Source organism: Mirounga leonina, unplaced genomic scaffold (assembly GCF_011800145.1).
Source record: "Mirounga leonina isolate KUSES-001 unplaced genomic scaffold, KU_Mleo_1.0 Mir_92, whole genome shotgun sequence".
NCBI lineage: Eukaryota > Metazoa > Chordata > Mammalia > Carnivora > Phocidae > Mirounga > Mirounga leonina.
The window spans coordinates 5,477,533-5,504,033 of NW_023270852.1; the positions used below are offsets into that span (position 1 = coordinate 5,477,533).

Consider the following 26,501-nt stretch of genomic DNA (forward strand, 5'->3'; position numbering starts at 1 on the left):
TTTTTAAATTAATAATAAAAAAGAGAAAAAAAGACAAACTCGCATGCTTTGTATACAGGATTATTTTGGGGGTTCTCAATATAATGAGAACATAATAAAGGATGCAAACTAGAATCATAAAACTTTATTTGCTTTTTAAGCAAATAAGCAAAGATAATTAATTCTAGTTCTTAGAAACATTTCTGGAGTGGTAAGTCAGAAGTTTACTTCATTTAGGGTCCCTAGTCATAGCATTTAGATACTAAAAATACTCCAAAAACTTACAATAAAAAAAAGCAATAATAGCTAAATTTGAGTTTTTACTATGTGCTAGACATGATGGTAAATGCTAAAAATATGTTATCTTATTTAACTTTTCATTACAATCCTATAAAATACTGTAATTATCCCCATTTTACAGATGTGGAAAGTAAGATTTCAAAAAGTTAAATAAATTGCTCTAGGCCATCTAGATGGCGAGTTAGGACCGTTACACAGGTCTGGGGGTTATCACTGAATACAATCTCACTGCAAATAAATATCCAATCTTTTTATGTAGAGTAAATTTTGTCTTAGTGTATTAAAAAACATTTCAACTTTTTTCCAAGTGTTACCTCTTAGTATTATCTCATAACAGTCTTTATAATTAATTTTTCGGCATAAAAAAACTTAAGCATCCTATCATTTAAAAGTAGTTATCTGGGTTTGCAAAACTTGCAAAAGAAATTAGTACAGATTAAAATCAAATAACTACATGCTAACATACTTGCATTCCGTGCTGGATCCTTCAGTCTATATATCAGCATATATGCATTTGTGGAGCTAGGAGAAATATAAAAAAGATTAATGTCAACAAAAAGGAGATTGTAAAGGTTCCATTTCCTAGCACCAAATTTTTTTTTTTTTTATTTGACAGAGAGAGACATCGCGAGAGAGGGAACACAAGCAGGGGGAGTGGGAGAGGGAGAAGCAGGCTTCCCGCGGAGCAGGGAGCCCGATGCGGGGCTCGATCCCAGGACCCTGGGACCATGACCTGAGCCGAAGGCAGACGCTCAACGACTGAGCCACCCAGGCACCCCGAAATATTTTTTTTTAAATAGTTTTTTGTTGCTTCAAACAACTAGAAGACCACATAACTGTTCTTAGGTTCAAACTTAAAGTATTCTAGAAAATAAAAGGAGAATCTACTTTGCTCCTCCCAATGGATTTCTGAGAAAATTCCACATTTCCTCTTGGTAACACAGTTAAGTCTTCAAAAAACCTGTGTCCTAGAACAATTACTACAGTTAAGTCAGGAGTCAGCTCATTTTTTCTGGGCCATATTGTCTGTGTTTCAGTTACTTACCTGTTGTTAAGGGAAAAGATCAACACACAATACTTAAACAAATGAGTATAGTGGTGTTCCGATAAAGCTTTATTTCCAAAAACTGGAGGTGGGCAGGGTTTGATCCATGGGTTATAGTTTGCTGACCGCTGGGTTAAATCTCTTTAATGGTAAAAAAATGTTGAGAAGCTGTAATTGATTCTAATTTATAAACAGTACAAATTAGGAAGTTATTTACCTTGCAAAAGCACTTGAGTAATATCCTCTGCTTCCTGAAGATCCACCATGTGTTTTCTTAATGTCCTCTTGGGTTATCTAAAAAGTTGTTACATTATTTACCTTTTTGTAAAATCTGTAATACCATTACCTCTTTGTCAACAAGTAAGCCTGTTTTTAACCTCATAGGTAAATGGGCCATACAATTACCAATTCATAAAATTTAATCAGAGTCAGTGGCTGCTACTGGCCAATCAGTTCTAGTGCTCCTCAACAGACAGGCTGCATGATGGCTCAGGGTAAGAAAAAAACAAAAAAATTGGGAATCTGTCTCTGGAAACACTCAGCAAGCCTCAAACAAAACAAAACAAGTAACAAGGAAAACAAACTAGGAAGTTTACTGAAAGCAAAAACAAAAGACTGACTTAGCATGTGTCTTAAAATGCTTCACTGGACAAACTAAGTCTCCCATTTTTAATAAACTCTGCTGTTGATTAGAAACATCTCTACTCCTGTCTTTGAGAATAATCTTAACCCCTCCTTACCCTGCTGACATGTTGATCATTGAAGCTGTACCACTGTTCATCACTGAATGACTTTATACAAGCATAGTAATGGCCACCAGCAGCACTCCCTGAATGAACCATAACGGAGAAGAGCTCATAGATCAAGGAATTCTAAGGGGGAAAAATAAAAGTAACTCAGAGAAGAGGAAAAATAAAAAAGCCCCTTTTTGTATATTTCCTATTCTCTATTAATACAGAATAAAATAACATGTTAGTTGTCCTAGATAGTTATTGTAGGTACACTTTCCTCCAAGATAATTAAAATGGCAAGTCACCACATAGTTTTATATATCACAGTTTTGTTCAGTACATTCCTTCACATTTTAATTATGTTCTAACCTCTGGAACTATGCATATCTGAAATACAATGTTATTTATGTAAGAAAATAACAGTCTGAAATTTTAGAAGCAGGTGCTAAACAGAAGACTGTTCTGATATGCATAGGCAAGATCAAGAAGTCCCAAAAAACATAGTGGTTTTCATTCAAGTACAATTATTCTATTTCCTTTACAAAAGAGCTGAGGGATATAATGATTTGGAACATCTTCTAATGTATTTATATAGTATCTGTGATACAGTGATCTCCTGATTTGACATCTCTCAAGTATGCAAAGACGGTTCAACATTAGAAAATCAATCTATGTGATACAGGCTAAAAAAGAAAAATTGCATGATCCTATCAACTGATTCAGAAAAAGCATGTCATGAAATCCAATACTCATTCATGATAAAAACTCTCAACAAACTAGGAAGAGGGAGACCTCCTCAACTTGATAAAGAACACCTACAAAAAACCCCTAGAACCAACATCATACTAAATGGTGAGAAATAGAACACTTTCCTCCTGAGACTGGGAACAAGGCAAGAATGTCCTTTCTTACCACTCTTACTCAACCCTGTGTAAGAAGTCCTACTTAGTGTAGTAAGACCAAAAAAAAAAAAAAAAAAAATTGTTTATGTAGGAAAACAGGCAGGGAACCCTTTGCCAACCCATGCCTGAATCCAATGTTCTTTAGACTAAGTTATAATGTATCCACTACATTATTCATTACATAGCAATTCATGATCATCTATCTGCCCTGAAACAGGTAATTTTAAAAGGTAAAGGATAATGATGATAGTGATTAGAATAACGGTCTTGGCCTAAAAATTGATTCATGCAAGAGAAACTCCATTCTTAAATACGGTCTAAAAAAACTCTGTATTTAATATGACTCTGCAAGACTTGAATTACTGATTAGTCTTCAGGCTAGTGACTCATAACTCACACATGCTGAAGCCATTTGACCTATAATTCTCCCCTCAATAAAGCAGATTATATGAATGTGGAAGAAACAGTTTGATAAAATCTTAAAAACTACTGACACAGTGACATAAAAGATTTTATGATAGAAATTATCAAAGCCAGTAGTTGTCAAATTATAACCCTTGAAACTATATCATTTTTTTAAGTGCCTTAAGGGCTTCATGGTGAGGGGAGGGGGAGGCTGAGGGCTCTGGCTTTCCCCTATCTCTAACAGATTGGTTCTATAACTATTTCATAAAGTTCACAGCCAAAATTTTTTAAATCAACAGATCTAGCCGAAAACTTTCATTTTGCTATATGAGAAAACTATGATATAAGATTTAGGGGCCTGGTGCAACTTTAAAGGCAGAAGTGGTTTCCTGACCACTAGGCACCCTTTCCACACCACCACCCAGCTTGGTTACATAGCTACAGCAGTTCAGCCTCCCAGCAATTCATGTTCCTGTCTAAAAGTACCTTCTCCTAAAGTTTAATTATGATCACATATATGCATAAAAACGGCTTTAAAAAAGTCTTTACTTTTCAAAAATCACTTCTCCTAAAGAGAATTTACTGGTCACAATAGCTACAGAATTATATAGCAGCTCGGAGATTATTTTATTCTTTATATTTATATTTATTATTTATTATTATTTATTTATTTATTTATTTATTTATTTAATTCTTTCAACTAAACCCCACAAACTTTATAGGTACCTTCTCAAGTCCAGGTTTTGAAATCTTTTCAGTTCCACTATTACTTTCAAGGCAGATCCCTTCATCAACACCATCATCATTCGAGAAATCATTGCTCATCTGATCACTGTGACAACTGCCTTCATTTTCTGCCCCGCTGTCAGTGCAACTTTCAGTCTGAGGGGATTTCTTAATAAAACATAATTATCTTACAATTACAAGCTAAATAAAACGAAAACATATACTCTAAAATTTTTTATCTAGTGATGTTCCGATAAAAGTGTTAATTCTTTCACATTAAGTTCAGATATTATTAATAAAAGTATTTATTTTAAATAAATTTACTTTTTAGTGAGTCCTTAAATAAAATTAAACCAGTGTATTTAAAAGTATCTCTATTAATTTCCTTAAAATTCAAATACAATTAATTAGTGATTCAGAATTCAAATTAAACCCCAATTATGTTTATAGTTGCAAAGTAATATAAATTACCATTTCTTTCACCAAGATCTATAAAAGCAGAGAACCTAAGTGCCAAAATGAGCTTTTGTTCTCAAATCCCAAAAGAGTATCATTTCTTTTCTTGAACAAAAAAGTTCAATTTAATTTATCATTGTGCTAGGTATTATAGACAATTAGAAAGAAAAACAACATTGTATCTATCCTCAAGAACTTTACATTCTAGTGCACAAGAGGTGGAATTATAACAAAAAAATCATACTCTTTCATGCTTTTAAGATTTTTAAATCCCTCTCATGCAAATTTTATTTGAAGGAATCTACTTCTTAGAAATCCCCAACTTCTTGCCCCCTTTTCCTTTAATATTTAATACACGTACCTAAAAATATTTTTATTTAAATAGTTTGAGAATTCTTCTCTAAGATGCAGGCTCTTGTAAGTTGTACAGAAGTTCCTAAATTAATTAAGCAATATATAATAATAAGCACCAACATTTGCCAAGAACTTTGTTGTAGGGACTGCATCTTCATCCCTCAAGAAAGTTCAGTTCAAAGTGAAAACCAACTCTAGAACTCTACACTAAGTTCAAAAAGGTCATTCCTGACATTCCTTTAGGTTGGAACATCTCTTCTCCCAACAAATGGACCTAGAACTTCCTAAAAGTTCCTGTCAAATTATATCTAGGTTTTCTTTATTTGTAAAAGATCTGCTTTTACAAGAAATATATTAGGTATATACAGAAAACCAATCCAATACTGACTGATCTCTGTTTGTGTAGGACTCTTGTAAAGACTATGTCCACTTTGTTTTTTTTTTTAAGATTTTATTTATTTATTTGAGAGAGAGAGAGAGAGAGCATGAGCTGGGGGAGAGGCAGATGGAGAGGGAGAGACAGACTCCCCGCTGAGCAGGGGACCCGATGTGGCATTCAATCCCAGGACCCTGGGATCACGACCTGAGCCGAAGACAGACGCTTAACTGACTAAGCCACCCAGGCACCCCCGAAAATACTATTTTAAATTAAACCTTTTAAAATGTAACCTGGGGCGCCTGGGTGGCTCAGATGGTTAAGCGTCTGCCTTCGGCTCAGGTCATGATCTCAGGGTCCTGGGATCGAGTCCCGCATCGGGTTCCCTGCTCAGTGCAAAGCCTGCTTCTCCCTCTCCCTCTGCCACTCCCTCTGCTTGTGCTCTTCTGTCTATCTCTCTGTCAAATAAATAAATAAAATCTTAAAAAAAATAAATAAATAAATAAATAAAATGTAACCTGGTCATAGGTACCATTCCATGAACATCTACTTTATCTAAAACGCTTTTTATAAAAGCCATAAAAAGCAATTATTGCCCTTACTGAACAGAGAAAGTAAGGCTCAGAAAAGCTGCTCTTCTATACCACATTCTCTCTTAATACTTAAGAGCACTAACTAAAACCTACTGTTTAAAATCATTTTTGAGCTTTTGAGAAAAGGCATTTTTATAACTACAGTGATGAGTTCCAATCAGAAAAAAATGATTCATGGTAGTTTTGAAAAAAAATAAAGATCTATCACTCTCTAATAACTATGTCCAGTGATTATAAATAACCCCTATAATGAAATCAGAAGTTTCCAAAAGAAAAGAGTGGGACATTAAGAATTCCTAACTGAATCAAGGTTAGGAGAACCAGAGAATTTGAAGGGGGGTCAATGAGTGGAAAAAAATGATAAGCATTGCTGGTGTCCTTCAAAGTCCCATTCTCAAACTATTTAAATAAAGTTTTAACTAAAAAACTAACTTAAAAAGGGAAAACAGATAAAATGCCTTTATTTTCTAGCTTTCTAGCCTCGCCTATTTTAAAGGTGCTAAATTTTAACTGAGAATAACCCAGAAACCTTAATCCTTGAAAAAGAGACTAAGACAAATACAAAAAATTAAGGCCATACTACCCAATTTGCTCATTTTTTCACTTAACATATTTGTTCTGTGTTTATTATGTACCAGAAACACAATGCAGCCCACCTCTAGATTGGTTTGTTTTGCTAAGAAAGTTATGAAACATAAGATTATTGCTCAAATTAAAGAAATAATTCCAGAGTCTGAGATTCTTTTTGTTTTTTTCAAAGAATATCATAAGTTATTCCGATCAAAAAAGAATATCTGAAATACAATTTACGGTGGACAAAAAAAGCTTATACAAATCTAGATCTTTTAATAGAACTTGGCATTACAAAATACGGGAAGAAAGGAATACCTTCTATCACAAAGACAGTCTAAAAACCACCAGTGTTGTTACCCCAAATAGCTGTCTTAAACACATGACCAAAATGAATTGACTAGTATCTTTTAACAAAAAAATATGAATAAATATTTTACCTCATCTTCAACATCAATAAATGTACTCATATCTAGCTCTTCAGGAAATGTCATCCGATCATTCAATTTAATCCTGTGCATTGTTGTATAATCAAAATCAAACCTTTTCAACTGTAAGGTCAGCAGATAAGGGAAATGCAAAAACCGAAGACCCTAAAAAGAAAGGGACCTATTGAATATGGAATATAATCTCAGATAATTTAGTATTAATTTCTACATGGCATCTACCTTTCGTGCATCACATTTCTTCTTACAACGTTCACAAAAATATTGATTTGGGCCATCCAGGATCTCTGGCTGAATAAACGCATGCAATGCTTCTTCCTAGTAGGAAAAAAAATAATTGTTTTATAATTACTTAAAGATGTTATAATGTTAATGACAAAGCCCTGAATATAAAAACTTTGCAATTACCAAAACAGGAGTAGAATGGCTATAAAATGAGGAACTCAAAATGCAAAGAGAAAAAAAAAATTATCAACAGCAATATAATGTCATTATAAAAACTGAGGGACAAAATAATTGTTTTAATTCTGCATGAAATCTGGCTTTCCTAGTATTGCACATCACAGTTAGTCACTTCTACCTAATTTTTACACTGACTTTACATTGTGGAATTCGGCTAAATAATCTAATAAAAATCCTGTCTTTAAAAATTCCATATTTCTTAGAAAAGTACATGCATCACTTCAATCTTCTTGTAAAAGGAGACATTCATAAACTGTACAGTAAATAACAGAACTCTGAAGAATTCGCACTATCCATACACTAAAGAATCTAGTAACCATCATTTACCACTATATTTAGCGTCAATCCTTAATTCGCCACTGCACTAAAGATTGGAGAGCACTGGGCAACTTTCTCCCTGCATGTCAGATACTGCTCCATCTGAAAATGTATGAGAGCTCCTGGAGTGTTCACCTAGTGGAACCATATGGTTCTCTTTTCTCCATACAGCCTTAAGACAGAAGCAAGAAACTTAGTATGAATATTCGTGAAGAATCAGGGGACATAAAATTTTTAATTTTTAATCACCGATTTTTTACAATAAAAAATAAATTGTAGTTAATACAACATATAAGATTGGACGGCATAATCTCAAGTTTCTTTTGTTGTGATCTCTTCACACATGGTCTAATCAGAACTACTGATCATATTTACTATATGCAAAGAAAAAATTTGTACCATTAAGACAAAATATCTTCAAACATTTTTCTTTTAATTCAGAACATGTTGTTGCTCAAAAGATAAAGGGGCTTGATCTGGCAAAATGTAAAACAGTTGACAACAAACTACTATCCACATACTGTTTCGTATAGCTCATTTTGGGATAAGAATAAAAAATAAAAAGATTTAAAATGCCTCTAACCTCATCCATCTCCTATTTTGTTCTCAGAAACCCAAGAAAGCAAGGGAGCTGAGGGTGGGGCGGAGAACCAAATAGTGGGTTTTTTCCCACATGACCAAGCATTTTACTGGACGTCACGGAAAGGGGCACATTCAGAATTTTTTTTTTCTTTAAAGTATATTTTAAGCATGAAAAAGGCAAATCCTGTAAAAGCATAACACAGAAAAAGGAGCCATATATATTAGCTTAGCATAGGCTGATATTAGTCAAGCTTTCCAAATAGAAACTGAACTGTAAAACACTCAATACTTTAACAAAAAAAGGGAAGGTACGTAGAGTGAGAAAATGATATAACTCAAATTCTACTTTACTAAACCATGTCTCTGGCTAGAGTTCATAGCTAGCGCTATCTTTTTCTATTTTTTTAAGTTAAAACTCAGAGAAAAGTTTAAAGCACAGAAGAGTCCCATAATTTATTCAGACTCACCAACTTTTAGTATTTTGCTACCCCTGCTTTATCATTCTCCCACCCTCACACACATTATGTATTTTTCTGAAGCATCTGAGTGTAAGTTTACATATCATGCTTTCCCTCTTAATAGTTTTATGTGACTTTTTTTAAGAATAACAATATTCTTACATAAACAAGAGTTCTCAAACTCAGGAAAATTTAAGACTGATAAAGTACGTTCACCATATTCCAATTTTGTCAATTGTCCCAATCCTAAAAATGCATTTCTCCCCATCCAGTACAGAATTGAATCCAGATCATAGATTACATTTGGCTGTCTCTTCAGATTCATTTTGTCTGGAACAGTTCCAAAGCCTTTCTTCCTTTCAGGACATAAATGGTTTTTGAAGGAGGCTGGTTATTTTATAAAATGTCTGCAATTTGGGTTTGTCTGATGTTCCTTATCATTAGGTTCCAGTTCTAGGTATTCTTTACTAGACTACCACTTAAGTTATGAAGTGTCCTAAGGATATCACGGTCACAGGCCATGATATTGCCAACCTCCCTACTGGTGAAATGAACTTTAATTACCTGGTCAAAGTGTTATCCAGCTTCTCCACTACATAGTTACTGTTTTATCCCCTTGCAGCTAATATGTAATCTGTAAGGAGATACTTGGAGACCATGCAAAGCGCCTGTATCTTATTAAACTTTCCACCCTGGATTTAACATCCACTACTGGATTCTTGCTTAAACCAAATTATAAAATGTTTATGAGCCAACTTAAAAATCTTTTTTTAGTAGGCAACTTAAGTCCATTCATATTTGATATGACAATGTTTTGTTTCATCTAAATTAGTTTAATTACTGTGTGTACTAGTAGTATTTACTGTGTTCTCTCCAAGTGGCGTGTTTTGCTATCTTTTACATTTTCCTTTGGTATTTAGGAAGGTAATTTTGTTTTAGTGCATTTAGACGTTTGTTAATGCCCTTAATCTCCCTTTTTCTTACTTAAGCCTTTCATGTCTTGTTTGCTAGTTTTATGTTATCCTTTGTCTCCTACCCATTCAGCCATCTATGATCTCATTCTACTTTCCCTTATTTCTCCCTTCCCCTTTTTTGAGTGGTATTCCTTTTACTCCATCTAACATATAATATGCTATTCTTCTACCTATGTCCCCACCCTTGTTTCATTTAGTCCTTATTTCTATAATTTAATATATTAAGTGCTCATAATCCTTTTGCTGAAGCTGCCCTGGGCTGGGGATCTCTTCATTGGATAGAGCTTATCCCCTAATAAACTCAAGAAGGGCTCATGGATACAATATTCAGTAATTTCTTCAATGTTCAAGAATGGAATTACTCACTGCCATCATAACAGAAGAAAAACTTGGCTAGATGTCAAATCTTTGGCCTGTACTTTCTTTCCTTGAGTTTTTGGAAATTGCTATTCTGTTGCCATGATTTGCATGCTGCTCTTCATAAGTATGATGCCAGCTCAATTTACCTTAAAGTTTAACAGTTTACCAAAATATGTCTGAGTTGATTATTCTAGGTCAGTTTTTCCAAGTACATGGTAGGTCCTTCAAAAGTAGACTTAAATTTCCCTGACTCCCAGAAAGTTTTCTTGGCTTGTAGTTCCTAAGTTTTGTTCTACTGTGTTGTTTTTATTCTTCACAGACTCCCAGTTATGTTGGACATCCTTTGCCAGTCTTTCATTTTCTCTGAGATCCTTTTTACTTCCTTTCATTTTCATTCTCCGTCCCTCTTTAGATTTCCATTCCATTCTATTCTCTTGCACATTTTATAGTTTATTCTTTACTTTGAACATAGTTTGGTCTTTTTCTTCAATTTCTTTCCTGAGTTTTATCAATTCATATTACATTTCCTGTTGTGTTTTGTTTTTTAAATTCATTTCTCTCCTTTAATTCTTGGATACCAGGTTTTTGAGAATATTTCATTTAGCCTGGGGTACTGTGTTACAGCATTCTACCGTGTGGTTATTTTCCTGAGGGCTTTTTTTTGGCAGGGTGGATTTTCATCAGCTGAAATGCTTTAATACATATTTTCTGTTTTCTTCTAACAGTGGTGCTGTGTAAATTTGATTCCCAACCCCCACCCACCCACCCCATCATTCTGTGGACAGCATTCTTTAGTTTGAGAGTACCTCAAACTTAGCTTTGCGCAGTGGCAGTATCGTAGCCAATGAGGTTTATCCGAGGCGCGATTATTGCTAATTGAGAGTACCTCAAACTTTTGTCAACTTAGTGAAGTGCAGTTTCTTAAACGGGTGATGGGAGTGCAGAGCTTGAGGTCGTCTTTCATTCTGCAGGACACTTAATTTCTCTCTTTCTCCTTGTTTTCTCTTCTCTTCACTACTAGGTCAGATGCATCATGCTTCTCTATTTCTCTCCCAGAGGCAAAATTCTTCTAAGGATGCCACTTCTCACTCTAGAATTCCTTCCCTGTGGTGCTATAAACTACTCAAGTCCTATTCGGCACTCTCTCTTTTGGCACGTACTGTTGTACTTTCTCCTTCTGAGGGTGACTTTTGTCTTTATTTTGTTACATCTTTCAATCTCTTCTCTGTTTCATAGCCTTGAAGGCTTTCCACTGCATCCTCTCCACACATACAGACTTGTAGCGCAGTAGAAGCTCTGTTGGAATTTGGTGATTATTTTGCTACTTTCAAGTAATTTGAGGTTTAGGGTGTTCGGTCTCCTAGTAATGCAGAATTTATGGGTTACCTGGGTTCTACCTGTGTTCCTTTTAGTCTATGGTTTTGGGGGAGAATGTGTAGAGATAAACAGAATCTGGCGGCTACCATTATCCTCCAAACTCAGAAACCAGTTAAAACTATATTATAATAATTTTCTATAGCTTCCGTATTCACTTTTTAACAAGTTGTCTCCAGGTTAATCATAAATAAGATTAGACAATTATAAAAATTAGCTTCATCTATCTACTGAAGAAATAAATTATGTAAATGATGGGCTAATGGGGCTATATACAATTATCTTCACCTTAATGTGATGTAGATTATGAAAAATCATGCCAAACTGTATTTTACATATTAAAAAATAAGCTATGGATCATAAAAATGGAACAAAATACTACAAATACTGTACCATTATTAATACACACAAAAAATTTTGCTCTGGTTACCAACAGCTGTCCTCTTTAAGTATGTTAAATTACTCATGTATCATGCTTCTAAACTAGCTTTGGGTTGACTATGGTTGTTTTTCATCACCCCAGAGTGAATATAATAGATTTATTTTCTAGAGCTTAACCCTCACTGTTATACAAAATATAATTTGCACATTTTTTAGATTGTAATTTTCAGAGTTCAGAACAGGAGAATTCTTACATCATTAGTTATTACAATTTTATAGTTAATGCAGAAAATCTAGGCACAATGCAATTATAAGGTATATCCAAGGAATGACACTGCCTATGAATTCTCTCATTTCTTTTTACTCTTACCCTATATATAAAATTCTTTTCTCATCATTCAATGTCTATTTTATTTTGAATGAAGAAATGGGTGCCAAAATAGGATACTTTATTTTTCAGATCGAGCAAAAAAAGATAAATCTGAACTACCACTTGGTAACTATTTCCTAAGATTTTAATGTACTTAGCAATCCTGTGCTACTGATATATAGTGACATGTCTTCCTTACAGATATATTCAACTATCTTTCCCAGGATATATACTTTGTTTTTGTTTTGTTTTGACTAGGAAAAGAACTTTCTCCTAAGCCACCCACTTTTTCTAACTGCAATTTTTGAGATAATTGTAGATTCACAATGATAAGAAGTAATACAACAGAGTCCCTTGTACACCAGTTTCCTTCAACAGTAACATTTTGCAAAACTATAGTATGATATTACAATGAGGATATTGACACTGATACAATCTACATAACTTATTCAGGTTTTCCCAGTTTTAGTGTCTACATGTGTGTATTAAGTTCTATACAATTTTATCACCCGTATAGGTTCATTATCCACCACCATAGTCAAGAGACTGAACACAGATCCTATACAAGGAGCCCTCATTGTTGCCCTTTTATAGTAATCACCTTCCCATCCTTCCCCTGGCCCCACCAAACTTATAAGCTTTGATTAATCTGCCCCCAATTCTAAAATTTTGTCCATCAAAAATGTTATATAAATGGAGTCATATCACATGAAACCTTTGGGACTGGCTTTTTTTCACTCAGCATAATTCCCTAGAGATTCATTCCGGTTTTAGTGTGTATCAATAGTTTGTTTCTTTTTGTTGCTGAGTAGTATTCTATGGTTTGTATGTATCACAGTTTGTGGAAGTACTCGCTAAAGGGCATCTAGGCTGATTCCAGTTTGTCGATATTAAAAATAAAGGTGCTATGGACATTCGTTTACATATTTTTATGTGAACATAAATTTACATAAGTTATCATGACTCTGACGTAAGTAACCAAGAGTACAATTGCTGGGGTTTACAGTAATTGTATAGTTTTACAAAAAATTTCCTGTAACATCTCACATTTTCATCAAGAATTTATGAGTGATCCATTTTCTTCACATTGTTACCAGCTTTCTGTGCTGTCATTATTTTTTATTTTAGACATTCTGTAGGTAGAGTATTACCTTCATTGTGGCTTGATTTTGTGACTAGTGATACTGAACACATTTTCTTTTTTTGACATCTGTATATCCTCTTTGATGAAATGTTGTCTTTTGCCAGCTGTCTAAATGGAATTTTTTTTTTTTTTACACTATTCTATTTTGGGGCTTCTTTATATATTCTAGATATCAGTCCCTTGTCAGATACGTGGTTTGCAGGTATGTTCTCCCAGTCTGTAGCTTCCCTTTTCTCCTCTTTGCCTGGGCTTTCAGAGAGTAAATGTTTTAATTTTGATGAGATGCAACTTATCAATTACTCCCTTTGTGGACTATTTTTGGTATCAAATCTAAGAACTCACTGCTTAACCCTCGATCTGGAAGATTTTTTTCCTATTTTTTTAAATAAAAGTTTATAACTTTACATTTTACATTTAAATCTATGATCCATTTTGAGCAAATTTTTGTACAAGGTGTAAGGTTTAAGTAGAGGTTCATTTTTATGTGTATGGATGCCCAATTATTCCATCACCATTTGTTGAAAAGGCCATCCTTCCTCCACTGAAACACTTCTGTGCCTTTCTCAAAAATCAGTTGGGAAAAAAAAAAATCAGTTGGGGCATACTAGTGCAAATCTATTTCTGGGTTTTCTGTTCTGTCCCATTTATCTGTGTGTCTATCCCTCCACCAACACCACCCAGTCTTGGTTACTGTAACTCTATAATAAGTCTTATCAGGTAGACTGATTTCTCCGGCTTTATTCTTATTTTCCCAAAACTCTCTTAAGTCTAGCTATTTTTATTCCTTTACCTTCTACATAAATTTTAGAATGAGCTTGTCTATATCATCAAAAAATCTTGCAGATTTTGAGAAGAAGGCTTATTAAATGATAATCTTGGAGAAAACTGACATTTTTACTATGTTGAATCTTGTAATTAATGAGCACATTATCTATTTATTGAAATATTTTTTTCAGAATTAGTAGTTTCTTGTACATAGGTCCTGTACATATTTTGTTGGATTTACACCTAAGGCGTTTTTTCCCCATGTTTGTAAATGGTATTGTATTTGAATTCCACTTTCTACATGTTATTTGCTAGTATCCTGAAGTACAACTGATTTTTGAATGTTTATCTCATACCCTGCTATCTTGCAAAACTCACCTATTAGTTCTACAGGTTTTTGGTAGGTGCCTTGGGATGTTCTACATTAAAAAATCATGTTGGGGCGCCTGGGTGGCTCAGCTGGTTAAGCGACTGCCTTCAGCTGAGGTCTTGATCCTGGAGTCCCTGGATCGGGTCCCGCATCGAGCTCCCTGCTTGGCGGGGAGTCTGCTTCTCCCTCTGACCCTCCCCCCTCTCATGTGCTCTCTCTCATTCTCTCTCTCAAAAAAAAAAAAAAAAAAATCATGTTACCTAAAAAGGGGTGGGGGGGCAAATTTACTTCTTCCTTTAATTGGAATGCTTTTTTATTCCCACTTCTTGCCTTATTGTCTGACTAGGACTTCCAGTACTACACTGAGTAAGAGTGGTGAAAGCAGACAGACATCCTCACTTAGAAACAACCTTGACATTCTAGGGGGAAAGCATTCAGTTTTTCATCATGAAATATTACGTTAGCTGTAAGGTTTTTTTTTTTTTACCATGTTCTTTACTAAGTTGAGAAAATTACCCTCTATTCCCAGTTTTGTGAGTTTTTTTATTGTGAGTAGATACTGAATTTTTTCAAGTGTTTTTCCTGAGTCAAATGATGTGATGGTGTGAATTTTCTTCTTTTGCCTATTAATATGGTAGATTACTCTAATTGATTTTTAAATATTGACCAGTTCTGAATCCCTGAAATGAACCCTACTTGGTCATAGTATCTAATTCTTTTTACATATTGCTTAATTCTACCTACTAATATTTTGGTAAGAATTTTCTTACCTATATGAATTAAGCATACTGGCTTGAAGTTTTGCTTTGTTTTAACTTTGGTTTAGTATCAGGATAAGACTAACTTCATAAAATAAATTGGGAAGGGTTCCTTCCATTTCTTTTTATTGAAAGAGATTGTGTACACTTGGTGCTCACTGTTCTAAAATGTTTGATACAAGGCTCCAGTGAAACCATCTCAACTTGGGAGACTTCATTTTTGAGAAATTTTTAATTATGTGTTTAATACCTTAACAGGGCTATTTAAATTATCTAACTCATACTGGATTAATTATAGCTTGTGCTTTTTGAAGTACTGATTCATCTAAGTTATCAAATTTATGCGTGCAGAATGGTTTGTTGTAGTCCCTTATTATCCTCTTGACACATGCACGATCTGTAGTGGTACTCATTTCATTCCTAATACTGTAAATTTTTGTCTTTTTTTTTTTTCCTGTCAGTCTTACTACAGGTATGTCCACTGTATTGATCTTTCCAAAACATTAGCTCTGTGTTTCATGATTTTCTCGTTTTTCTGTTTTCAGTTTCACGGATTCTGCTCTTTTCTTTATTATGTCCTTCCCTCTGCTTGCTTTACGTTACTTTTTTCTTCTTTTTCCAGGTTAGCTGGAAGCTCAGATTACTGATTCAAAACTTCTCTTTTTTACCAACACAAGCATTTTACTAAAGGTGACCATTTAATGCTGTTAAGTTTCCCTCTCAGTACTGTTTTAGAGCTGTGTCTCAAAATTTTTTATATATTTTCATTTTAATTCCTTTCAAAGTGTTTTGTTATTATTTTTATTAATTTTCCTTGACGTCTCCTCTTAGACTCTTGGATTATTTAAGTGTGCTGTGTATTTTGCAAGTGTTTGGTGGTTTTCCAGTTATGTTACTGTTACTGATTTCCAACTTGATTCTATCATTGTTGAAAAACACACAATGATTTTAATTTAAATTTGTTGAGATTTGTTTCATGGTCTGAGGTATAGTCTTTCTTGATATATAGTCCATTAAAAAGAGTATACTCTGCTGTTGTTGAGTGCAACGTTTTATGTTTATTAGATCCTGTTGTTGATGGCACTGTTATCTGCTAATTTTCTGTCTAGAGGTTCTACCTATTAATTACTGACAGAGAAGCATTAAAGTCTCCAACTATAATTATAGATTTGTCAATTTCTCTTTTCTTTTTGGACAATTTTTCCTCATATATTTTCAGCTCTGTTATTTGGTAAATACACATTTAGCATTGCTGTCTTCTTGATGAACTAACCCTTTTATTTTTTAAAGATTTTATTTATTTATTTGACGGAGAGAGACACAGCGAGAGAGGGAACACAAGCAGGGGGAGTGGGAGAGGGAGCAGGCTCTCCACTGAGCAGGGAGCCCGATGCGGGGCTCGATCCCAGGACCCTGGGATCATGACCCGAGCTGAAGGCAGACGCTTATTGACTGAGCCACCCAGGCGCCCCTGAACTAATAACCTTTTATTATAATGACCCTATTTCTAGTAATTTTCTTTGCTCTAATGTCTACCTTATCTGATATTAATATGGCCACTTGCCTCGATTAATGTTTACATGATATAACATTTTTTTCATCCTTTTACATTTCAGCCTGTTTATGCCAATATATTTTAAAGGGAGTTTTTTGTAGCAAGCATACACAATTGGGTCATGTTTTTAAATCTGATATGCGAACTCTACCTTTTATTTGGTACAATTAGACCATTTACATGTAACTAAGCCTGCTATTTTAGTTTTTTGTGTCTCTCTCCTGCTTTCCTGTGGATTACCTGAACATATTTGTTTAAATTCTATTTTATCTAGTTTTTTGGAGTGTTTCGGTGGCTGCTCTAGGTATATTATATACACATAACTTATCATTCTACTGGTGTCATCCTTTTACCAGTTCAAGTGAAGTACAGACTTTACCTCCCTTTATGTCCTTTTACCATCTCCTGTTTATAAAGTAATTGTCTTAAATATTTCTTCTGCATACATTTACAACCACATCAAACAATGTTATGGTTTTGGCTCAACCATCAAATATAATTTTGGAAACTTAGGAGGAGAAGGAAAGCCTATTTAGTAGTTACCCAGATTTTGAGCGGTATGTTCTTTCTTCATTCCTACCATTCCTAGATGCCTTCTTTTTTATTATTTCCTTTCTGTTTAGAGAATTTTCTTTAGCCATTTTTTAAGGTGGGTCTACTGGTGGCAAATTCCCTTAGTGTTCCCTCACCCAGGGTGGGTCTTGATTTCCTCTTCATTTCTGAAGAGTATTTTCACTGGGTATAAGACTCTAGTTGACAGTGCTTTTTTCTTTCAACACTTGAAAAATGTGCCACTTTCTTCTGGTCTCCATAGTTTTTGACAACAAATTTGCTTATGAGAAATCAGAGTAATTTTACCCTGTAAGAAAATGTATCTTTCTCACTTGCTGCTTTTAAGATATTTCTTTGTCTTCAGTTTTCAGAAGCTTGACTATAATTGGATGTAGAGTGATTCTGGCTTATCCTGTTTGAGATGTACTCAGCTTCTTGGATCTATAGCTTTATACCTTCTGCCAGATTTGGGAAATTTCTAGCATTATTTCTTCAAGTATTTTTCCAGCTCTGCCTTCCTTTTCCTCTCCTTCCAGGACTCCAATGACATACATCTTAGGTCTTTTATTATAGTTCCAAAGGTCCTGAGAACTTTTTAAAAACTTCCTCCAGTCTATTTTCTCTCTGCTGCTTACAGTGGGCAATTTCTATTATTCTACCTTCAAGTTCACGGATTCTTTCTGCTGTCTCCTCGGTTCCACTATTGAGTCTATCCATCAGGTTTTTCACTTTGGTATTCCATTTTTCAGTTCTAAATTCCCATTTCACTTTCCTTTTTATCTGTTATTTCTTCCCTGAGAATTTCTATTTTCTCATTTGTTTCGAATGGGCTTAGGATCTCCCACTGAAGTATTTCTATGATGACTGCTTTAAAATATTTGTCATAAATTCTAAGTGGTCACTTTGGTGTTTATATCTGTTGATTGTCTCTTCTTTCATTCAAAATAAGACTTTCCTGGTTCTTAATATAGAGAGCGGTTTTTTTCTTTTTTTCTATTGAAACCTGGACATTTCAGGTATTATGAGATTCTGGACCCTATTTGAATCTTCTGGTTTACTGGCTTCCTTTGACACTGCTCCAGGGAGAGAAAAGATTCCTGCTTCATTACTGCCAGTGGGAGGAAAAGTCCAAGTCTCCCACTCGGCCTTTGCTGGCACCTGGGATGAGGAGCTCTTCATTACTGTTGGGCAAGGGCTGACGTTCTGGCTGCTCAGTAAGCCTCTGCTGATATCTTGGTTGTGAGGGGCAGAAATGTTTCCTAAGAGCTCCCCTGATAGCCTCCATTGACACCATAGGTAGGTGGGGGCTAGTCTCCTTACTGTTCAAAGATGGCAAAAATCCTGACTCTTCACTAGGTCTCTTCTGACATCAATGGGGACAGAAAGAAGCATTTCCTTCCTATGGAGGTGGGAGTGAAGGCTAGGCTCCCCGTGTGTCTCTAATGACAGTGAACCAGGAGAACAGGAGAGAAGTAGTGGGAAGGTTTGTTACTGCCCAGCAGGGATGAAACTCCTGGCTATCTACTCAGTCTTCTCTTTCTAACCACCCAGGCAGGGGGCTAGAAAGCCTAGTTATAACTTCATGAGAATAGAAGTCTAGGCTCCCCACTCAGCCTCGGCTGGTATGGGTTGAGACAGGGGCCACAGTCTTTCTGTGGTCTTTGGCTAGAACAGAATGGGTACCATCTAAAAGTTTTCTGCCTTGCTAGGCTGTCCCTTTCCTGGTCTTTTGGCTGGAGACAGCAGGCTTTTCAGTCTATGCCTGTTGCTGTTTCCAGGATGCCAGCTTCTTCAGCTCCAAGTTTGGGCTATATTAGGCAAAAAGAAAACCCAGGGAACTCACCCCATGTCATTCCTTGAGTCCTGAGGTCCCTAGTCTTTATGCCTTTTCTCCACCTTTCAGAGTCTTCTTATGTTTTATTTTATATATAATGTTCAAGACTTTTAGTTGTTTTAGCAGGAGAAATAGGGCAATGTACATCTACTCCATCTTCCTGAAAGCAGAAGTCCCCACTTTTTAAACTGGTTCCCACTATGTCCAACCACACAAATTCCTGGAAAAATGAGGGTAGAGTCTGTGGAAGAGATTTTTCTTTATGTGATGCTTACATATTTGGACAAATATGGACCACTCCACCATCCAAATGAGTTATGTGGCTAAGCCAGACATTTAAGAATGTCCAAATCATCTGTTAATTCAGGGAAGAACCTATGATACAAACTTGTGCATACCAAACACTTGAAATGCTTATGATTTTATAAATACTTATGAATTTAACAATTTTTCATTCAGAACTTTAAAATAATCATTAAGCCATGTTTACTTAGGGAACAGAAGTCTTTCACATACTCTGGTTTTTCCAAAGACACTAAATGGAACGATACAGCTAAACTCAATTTCAGACTTTTGAACACATTTTGTGATAATAAAGATATTTAAGTGTACTTACCTAATAGGATTAAAAATATACAAAGAAAAAATGGCCTATTACAGTGCCCACTGCACAGAGAAGGCAACTCAATAAATGTTATATGACAAAAGATACCAATAAAAAGATAGTGTCTAAAATTTACTGTTAAATAGAAATGCTCCTCCCTAGTTAATGTCAAACATGAGATCCTATCATTTTTAATTTGTGAAATATAATTTCATAGTTAACTGATAAAAATTATACTTCCAATTTTTATGTATCACTAGCATGTATTTAGGACTATCTCATTATAAAAATATATACTCAAATGTGCTCGGCAATAAGCAGATTCAAGGTTTCTTTGATTATGAAATTCAGAGAGACTGGTTTAGACAGCTCTAATCAATGAAAATAAAAGGTTCCAGTTACCTCACAAGTCACTAGGAACAAATTTTTTTAAAAGGTTAGTAAAAGGAATTTTTCAGCTGATATTATTTTTTCAGGATTAAGGAGATATGTAAAACAAAAGTAAATTATAACACATATTTCAGTATTCTCACTCCCCCTCAACATCCCAAGGACATAAACAGTGATGTAACAAAGTAGAGATAATCCTTAAATCACCTTATTCTAGTGCAGAGCTTCCCAAATACATTCCTCAGAATCCTAGGATCCCTTAAAATATTCACAAATATCCCACAGAGAAAGAAAATGTTAGGTTAAGCAAAGTTAAGCAAATTTCTCTACTACAGGAATCCTCAGGGCATTTAAAATAAAATATGCACAGTGAACTTCCAAAGAGGATTACAGTTGCACCATTTCCCAAATTTAATCAAGGAAGCCTTCTCCTAACCTTTTATTAAATCCTGTTGGAGATGAGTGTTAAACAGAACTCAGTCTGAGAGGTAAGAGAGTGGCAAAAGAGCCCTTAAATGTGGCCAGGTAAAATGAAGGCCAGAAATTTACTAAATAGCATAGCTGTAATGACTAAAAAATAATTCAATGAACAAATTATGAAAAGTTTTAAAAACTGTAGGCAATTCCTAGCACTCATTAAAAAAGTAGTCTATCAATCATGCTGAAAGATGACCCTAAACATTTATTATGTCATAATGACAAATTAGCTAAATGCTATTTCCATTCATATTTTTATCTTAAATATTACTCTCAAGTTAATTTATTTGAACACAGAGATAAAATAACTCTAGGAATCGGATGTCTCAGACGAAGGTTAATAAAAACTTTAATTTTTAATAGAACCTTGCACTTAACTGCCTGAAATTAAGCATCACTTGTTAACCTCACTGTATACACATATCTATTATACTGTAGCTCACTGAAAGAATGTACAGTAAACAGAACAAAGAATTATCAATGTTGTGTATGTACGTACATGTGTTTATGTGTGTGCATATATCCAATAAGACAAATATACCAGAGTCCGTGAATAAAAGTAGGAAAATAAATTTAAAAAGAGTTCAATTCAAATTAAGCCAAATATTATATAAGTCTGAATGAGACTCAACTAGATTTTTACAATTCACATTTATACCTAATTCTTTTTAAAACACATAGAATTAACAAAATACACAATGGCAAACAGTGATATAAAACTAATTTTAGATGCTGTGTGATGATTTCTATAGATTAAGAAATGTAGGTTATAGGTTTTGAATTCAGAAAATAATGGGAATTTACTTACCTCTAACCAAAGTTCTCTGAAGGTAGTATCCTCCTTAGAACCCCTATCTTGGGTAGTTCACCTGCTGTAATTTCCCTAAAGAGATTCCAGCAAAGTCTAGCAAGTTTTAAGTTCCCTTCTGCAAGCCCTATTAGCGCATGTGTGTTATATAAACTTGCTCACATACTGCTTCATAGCTGTAGCCTCCAATTCCCACTGAATCACCACCACCACCACTACCACCACTATCCATGTATCAATGGAGGACACTACCTTTGGAGAATTCCATTTGGAAATGTGTCTTTTTTCACTTCTCCAAAAGTATCCTCCAAAGTGCCCCACTGCTGAATCTATAATGTACTTGAGGAGTGGTGGTAATCAGCAGGCAAGAAAATGAGGACACAAAGATTTAGCTAAGCAATTGGACTTGCTGACTACTCAAATACAATATTCCAACATAACAAAACAAATAACACTAGCTTCCTCAACACTCAATTAATATGTAAAAACACTGAACTGTGCAAAAGCTTTCATAAAAAATACTTTTCATAACCAAAGCAGAAAACGTCGTCTTTATCACCTGGGACTACCAAATATTTCCCTAGTGTATTTTACTAAAGAAGTGCCAATATTTAAAAATGAGTTAGGAAATAAGTCATTGAAAGACAAATGTTCAAAATTTTTTAGTATGCCACTCCTACCTTAAACTACAAGGAAAAAAAAAAAGAGAGAGAGAGAGAAAGTAAAAATTGTTCAACCAAAAATGGAAAACAAAACGAGCCACTCACATGAAGGCCAATCTCATATACTTAGGATGGCAGTTTACAAAGGGTACTATTAACAAAATTTTTCAAATCTATTCAGGAAACTGACTGAAACATAGTACAGGAAAGAAGACTCGATCTTATACTATCCAGAAAAGGTCTTCTACTTGGATTCCCACCGATTGATTCTGTAACTTCTTATCGATTATTTCTTGATAGCCATATGAGAGTAGGAGAAAAAAGCAAAGGGAAACAACTGTCCTAGAGGCCAGAGGACCCAACCATATTTGAAGCACTATTTTAGAGGATAAAGTATGGAGTAGCTTTAAAAACACTGATTTTAGGGGCGCCTGGGTAGCTCAGTCATTAAGCATCTGCCTTCGGCTCAGGTCATGATCCCAGGGTCCTGGGATCGAGCCCCGCATTGGGCTCCCTGCTCCGCGGGAGGCCTGCTTCTCTCTCTCCCACTCCCCCGCTTGTGTTCCTGCTCTCGCTATCTCTCTGTCAAATGAATAAATAAAATCTTAAAAATAAATAAATAAAAACACTGATTTTAGCTACAAGCCACCATCAGCTTGGTAGCAACATAAATAAGGCCCAAAACAATATAGCTCTTAAAGTTTCCCCTGGCTCATAACAGGTTCAGAATAAATCTTTCTGAACACTCTAATTTTAAAAATCAACTTAACTCGCCATGGCTCTCCTTTTGTATCAGTAAACACAATAAAATGCAATAATAAAATTATCAAAAAGCAATTGAAAAATGGATAAGACCTTAGAAACAGATGAAAAATGAGAAAACCTTAGAAAATCTCCCAGTTGGATTCTCAGTATATAAATAATTAAGCTAACTTTTAATTAATCAATTAACTAATTTATATCAGATTCTTCAAACTCCTCTGCTTCTACGATGCATGGTTTTTAAATTAAATTTTAGAATAAGGATGTTCCTTTAAAAAATGTAGCCTCTATTTATCATAAAAACCAGGGGTTATTTTTCCAATTTTGAAAATATATGGAACAGGGGCATCTGGGTGGCTTAGTCGGTTAAGCATCTGCCTTTAGCTCAGGGCATGATCTCAGGGTTCTGGTATCAAGCCCCTCATTGGGATCCTTGCTCAGCGGGGAGTTTGCTTCTCCCTCTCCCCACCTCCACCCCCCCTCCACGTGTGCTCTTTCTAATAAATAAAATCTTAAAAAGATATATATATATATATATGGAACAATGTACACAAAAGAAAAAGTACTTTCTGATACAAAAAATGGTCACAAAAAGAACATTTATAAAACAGACTGTTTAGAGGTAAAAAAAGGATAAAGTGAAATAATCTAGTCATCGATCAGAAGAATAAAATACTGAACCATGAGGCAGCACATTTGAATTCACTTTTCCCTTTTATACATGCACTATTAGGACTCACTGAAGGGTCAAAAATCTTCTAGATCTTGCTAGTTTAAGAGCAGGAATTACTAACAACCCAAGAAGGTGTATCTAGGATGATACTTACCTTACAACAGATTATACCACTGTGCTATTATGTATTCTGTGTATGGATACACAAGCAGTCAGCTGAAAGGTACACACCACACTAGCAAATGCTTGACTGGACCCATAAGGCCGGATCACCAATGGAATATCAAGATATGTGTCGATTCTCCAGCCCTCATAACCACATTCCAGACACCTCACGTAGTCCTTCAGCTTGCCTTGATATAGTTCGTTTATAAGATCAGCCTGAAAATAAGAACATTAAAAAGTATTCCTTAAAATTTATTTTTAAAATACACAAAAATTCCTGCTTTTAAAAATAAGCTTCAAAGGATATTCATTCTTTACTGCTGAAGTTTTAGAAAGCTTTAAGATTTATCTAAAATTCTATTAAAAAAATGAAGGCTTGACAAAAATTAACTAAAAATCAATAAAATTAGATTAACACTAATTTAAGAATCAATGTGCAAAAATTAACTAGTTCAATTCTCTTATCACTAAAAGCTCTACTACTAAGATGTTTTGTTGAAATCAGTTACCAATTTATTATACGATTAAGCTTCATATTATCTTTTCATTAGGTTGAGAATACACCTAATCTATCACTTTAGGCATGTTGATAATTACATAACTAAACAGCCAGCTAGTTTTATAGCTTTACATATGTATACCACCACTCTCACAATACTATATTCTGATTCCTAAAATCCTATCTTCTAGCTCAAGGTGCAAATAAAACTTTTTAACTTTCAGTAATATACATAAAACAATTTTAAGGGGAAACATATGGCAAATTTCCTTTAAAAATGTATAGAATTTTTAAAAAATTCCATCTCCATCAAAATATCCTCATTTAAAAGAATGGATCTCTCACTAAGTCCCCAAACTTAGCCAACTGGGGCTTCTGTCCCAAAAAAGGCAGGTAATTCCTTTAGTAAGGACCCTCCAAATGAATGTCTTGCCTCAAAATTCTCATACCAAAATTTAGGTATGCAGCAGGAATGCCTCAGTTGATCTCTTAGTGGAAGCATTGACCCAAAGAGGGATATAAAAAGGGGAAGAGTAACTTCAGACCTATGAAGAAGAAACAGCCCCTAACACCATATAAATGAAGTTACTAAAATACAATAGGACTAGGTAGAGAAACTGGATCACTAAGTAAACTTAATTTTTTTTTCAGTATCTCTTAAGGAAGAATGGAAAAGAAGGAAAGTGTATTACAATTTATCTCTTTCATAAATTTGTATCTCTTCAAATGTCTAGGGCTTATAAGCCTTCAAACTAGGACCCATCATCATTGTCTATACTAACGCCATTTATTTAATGAAGCCTTCTTCATTCACCTGCCTCAGTCATAACTGATATATATCTTCTGCATCTGAGAGGGCATTTCTAAATGCTTCAAACCAGTGTTTTTCAAACAGTTTTGATAACAACCCACAGTAAGAAAATAATGTATATCTCAACCCAGTACATCCAACTATAACAAAATTTGCACAAAATAATACCCTTACTTTTGTGCTACTCTCTTACACTTTTCTATACTAGTCCATTTTTTTAAGTGCGGATGTAGATTCACTAAACTGATTTTATAACACACGAATAGATCACAACCTACAGTCTGAAAACTCTGGCCCAAGCCATCATCATAATTCCAGTCAGACAGCAGACTCTCCAGGCTATCTTCCAGAATCTTCCTCCTTTTTCATCCCTGTGATCCCTCCCCAACCACCCCCCCTCCCCACCCCCACCATTAGAGTTCTCTTTCCTGAGTTCTGAGCCCCACCCAATTCAGCCTTACCATCCCACAATGATATATCGAATGCTCTTCCCACCTCTAACCTGTTCTTTTTCTACTGGAAGAAGAACAGAGTCAGATTAAGAGGAATCCTAAGTGTTAAAAGCATACCTCCTTGGTCAAAATGAAGGTAATACTCAACTATACTTTAATCTGCTATAGATTATAATACATGTAATTTACTTAGTAAATATCTGAAAATACTGTTCAAATATCATCCCCAAAAAACTACACATACACATGTATGTATTTATATATGAATTATACAGTTTTCAGTTAAAAAGAGACCATCTAGATCATAGAAACTAACTTCCTTATTTTAAAGATGAGGAAACTGAGGTCTAGCATGGTTTAATGAGGATCTGTATGACTCAGTTAATGGCCAAATGAGAACCTAGTACTTTCAATTCCCCATTTAATACTTTAACAACTGAACTAATGCCAGAGTTTTAAAACATTTCAATAGAATAGAAGTCACTTATGAATGATTTATTATAAAACATTCCTTTCAACCTGAGATGAATTACCTGTTCTGTTTGTTTCCATTTCTGTTCCAATGCATCAAACATGACTCTGCACAGTTCTTGTACATCATGCTGCTGCCAAGCTATTTTAAGATAAAATTTAATTAAAAACAGCAATAAATTTAGTGTAATGAAACATTAATTTGTTGTTTAAAAGCAAACTGTTAAAAGTATGGAAAAGTCTACACAAAATAATTCTAAATTTAAAAAAGAACAAAAACTATACATTACAGTTAAGTCATGAAAAGGTAATCACAAGGAAAAGAATCAAGCGAACTTTAAGTAACATATGCTTTACGGTATGATATTTGCTATTTTTGCTATGTTTCACTGTAGAGTTAAGAAATATGTTAAGAAAAATCTAGAACAAACTAAAAATTTTAGTTTAAGTACATAAAAACAGAGTTTAATCAAACTTACTTTACAAGAAAATTTTAATTGATCAAAATTTATGCCTAGTGCTTAAATTCTAAAAATAAGTTTTGTTTTGGGTTTTTTAAAAGATTTTATTTATTTATTTGACAGAGA

At 34.5% G+C, this 26,501-nt stretch overlaps 1 protein-coding gene and 1 pseudogene across 3 annotated transcripts in view; one reads left to right on the forward strand and one right to left on the reverse strand.

The window, feature by feature from the left end:
• Positions 1-26,501, reverse strand: part of USP47 (ubiquitin specific peptidase 47) — a 109,706-nt gene that overhangs the window by 26,255 nt on the left and 56,950 nt on the right. For all 3 annotated transcript variants that reach the window (XM_034995339.1, XM_034995341.1, XM_034995340.1), the window contains 8 exons: positions 25,977-26,056; positions 23,748-23,897; positions 7,106-7,201; positions 6,878-7,030; positions 4,089-4,256; positions 2,065-2,196; positions 1,542-1,618; positions 746-801 (listed from right to left, as the gene is read on the reverse strand). In XM_034995339.1, coding sequence (XP_034851230.1) covers positions 746-801; positions 1,542-1,618; positions 2,065-2,196; positions 4,089-4,256; positions 6,878-7,030; positions 7,106-7,201; positions 23,748-23,897; positions 25,977-26,056 — 912 coding nt within the window. The remainder of the gene's footprint in view (positions 1-745; positions 802-1,541; positions 1,619-2,064; positions 2,197-4,088; positions 4,257-6,877; positions 7,031-7,105; positions 7,202-23,747; positions 23,898-25,976; positions 26,057-26,501) is intronic.
• On the forward strand, positions 10,853-10,950 carry LOC118004340 (annotated as a pseudogene).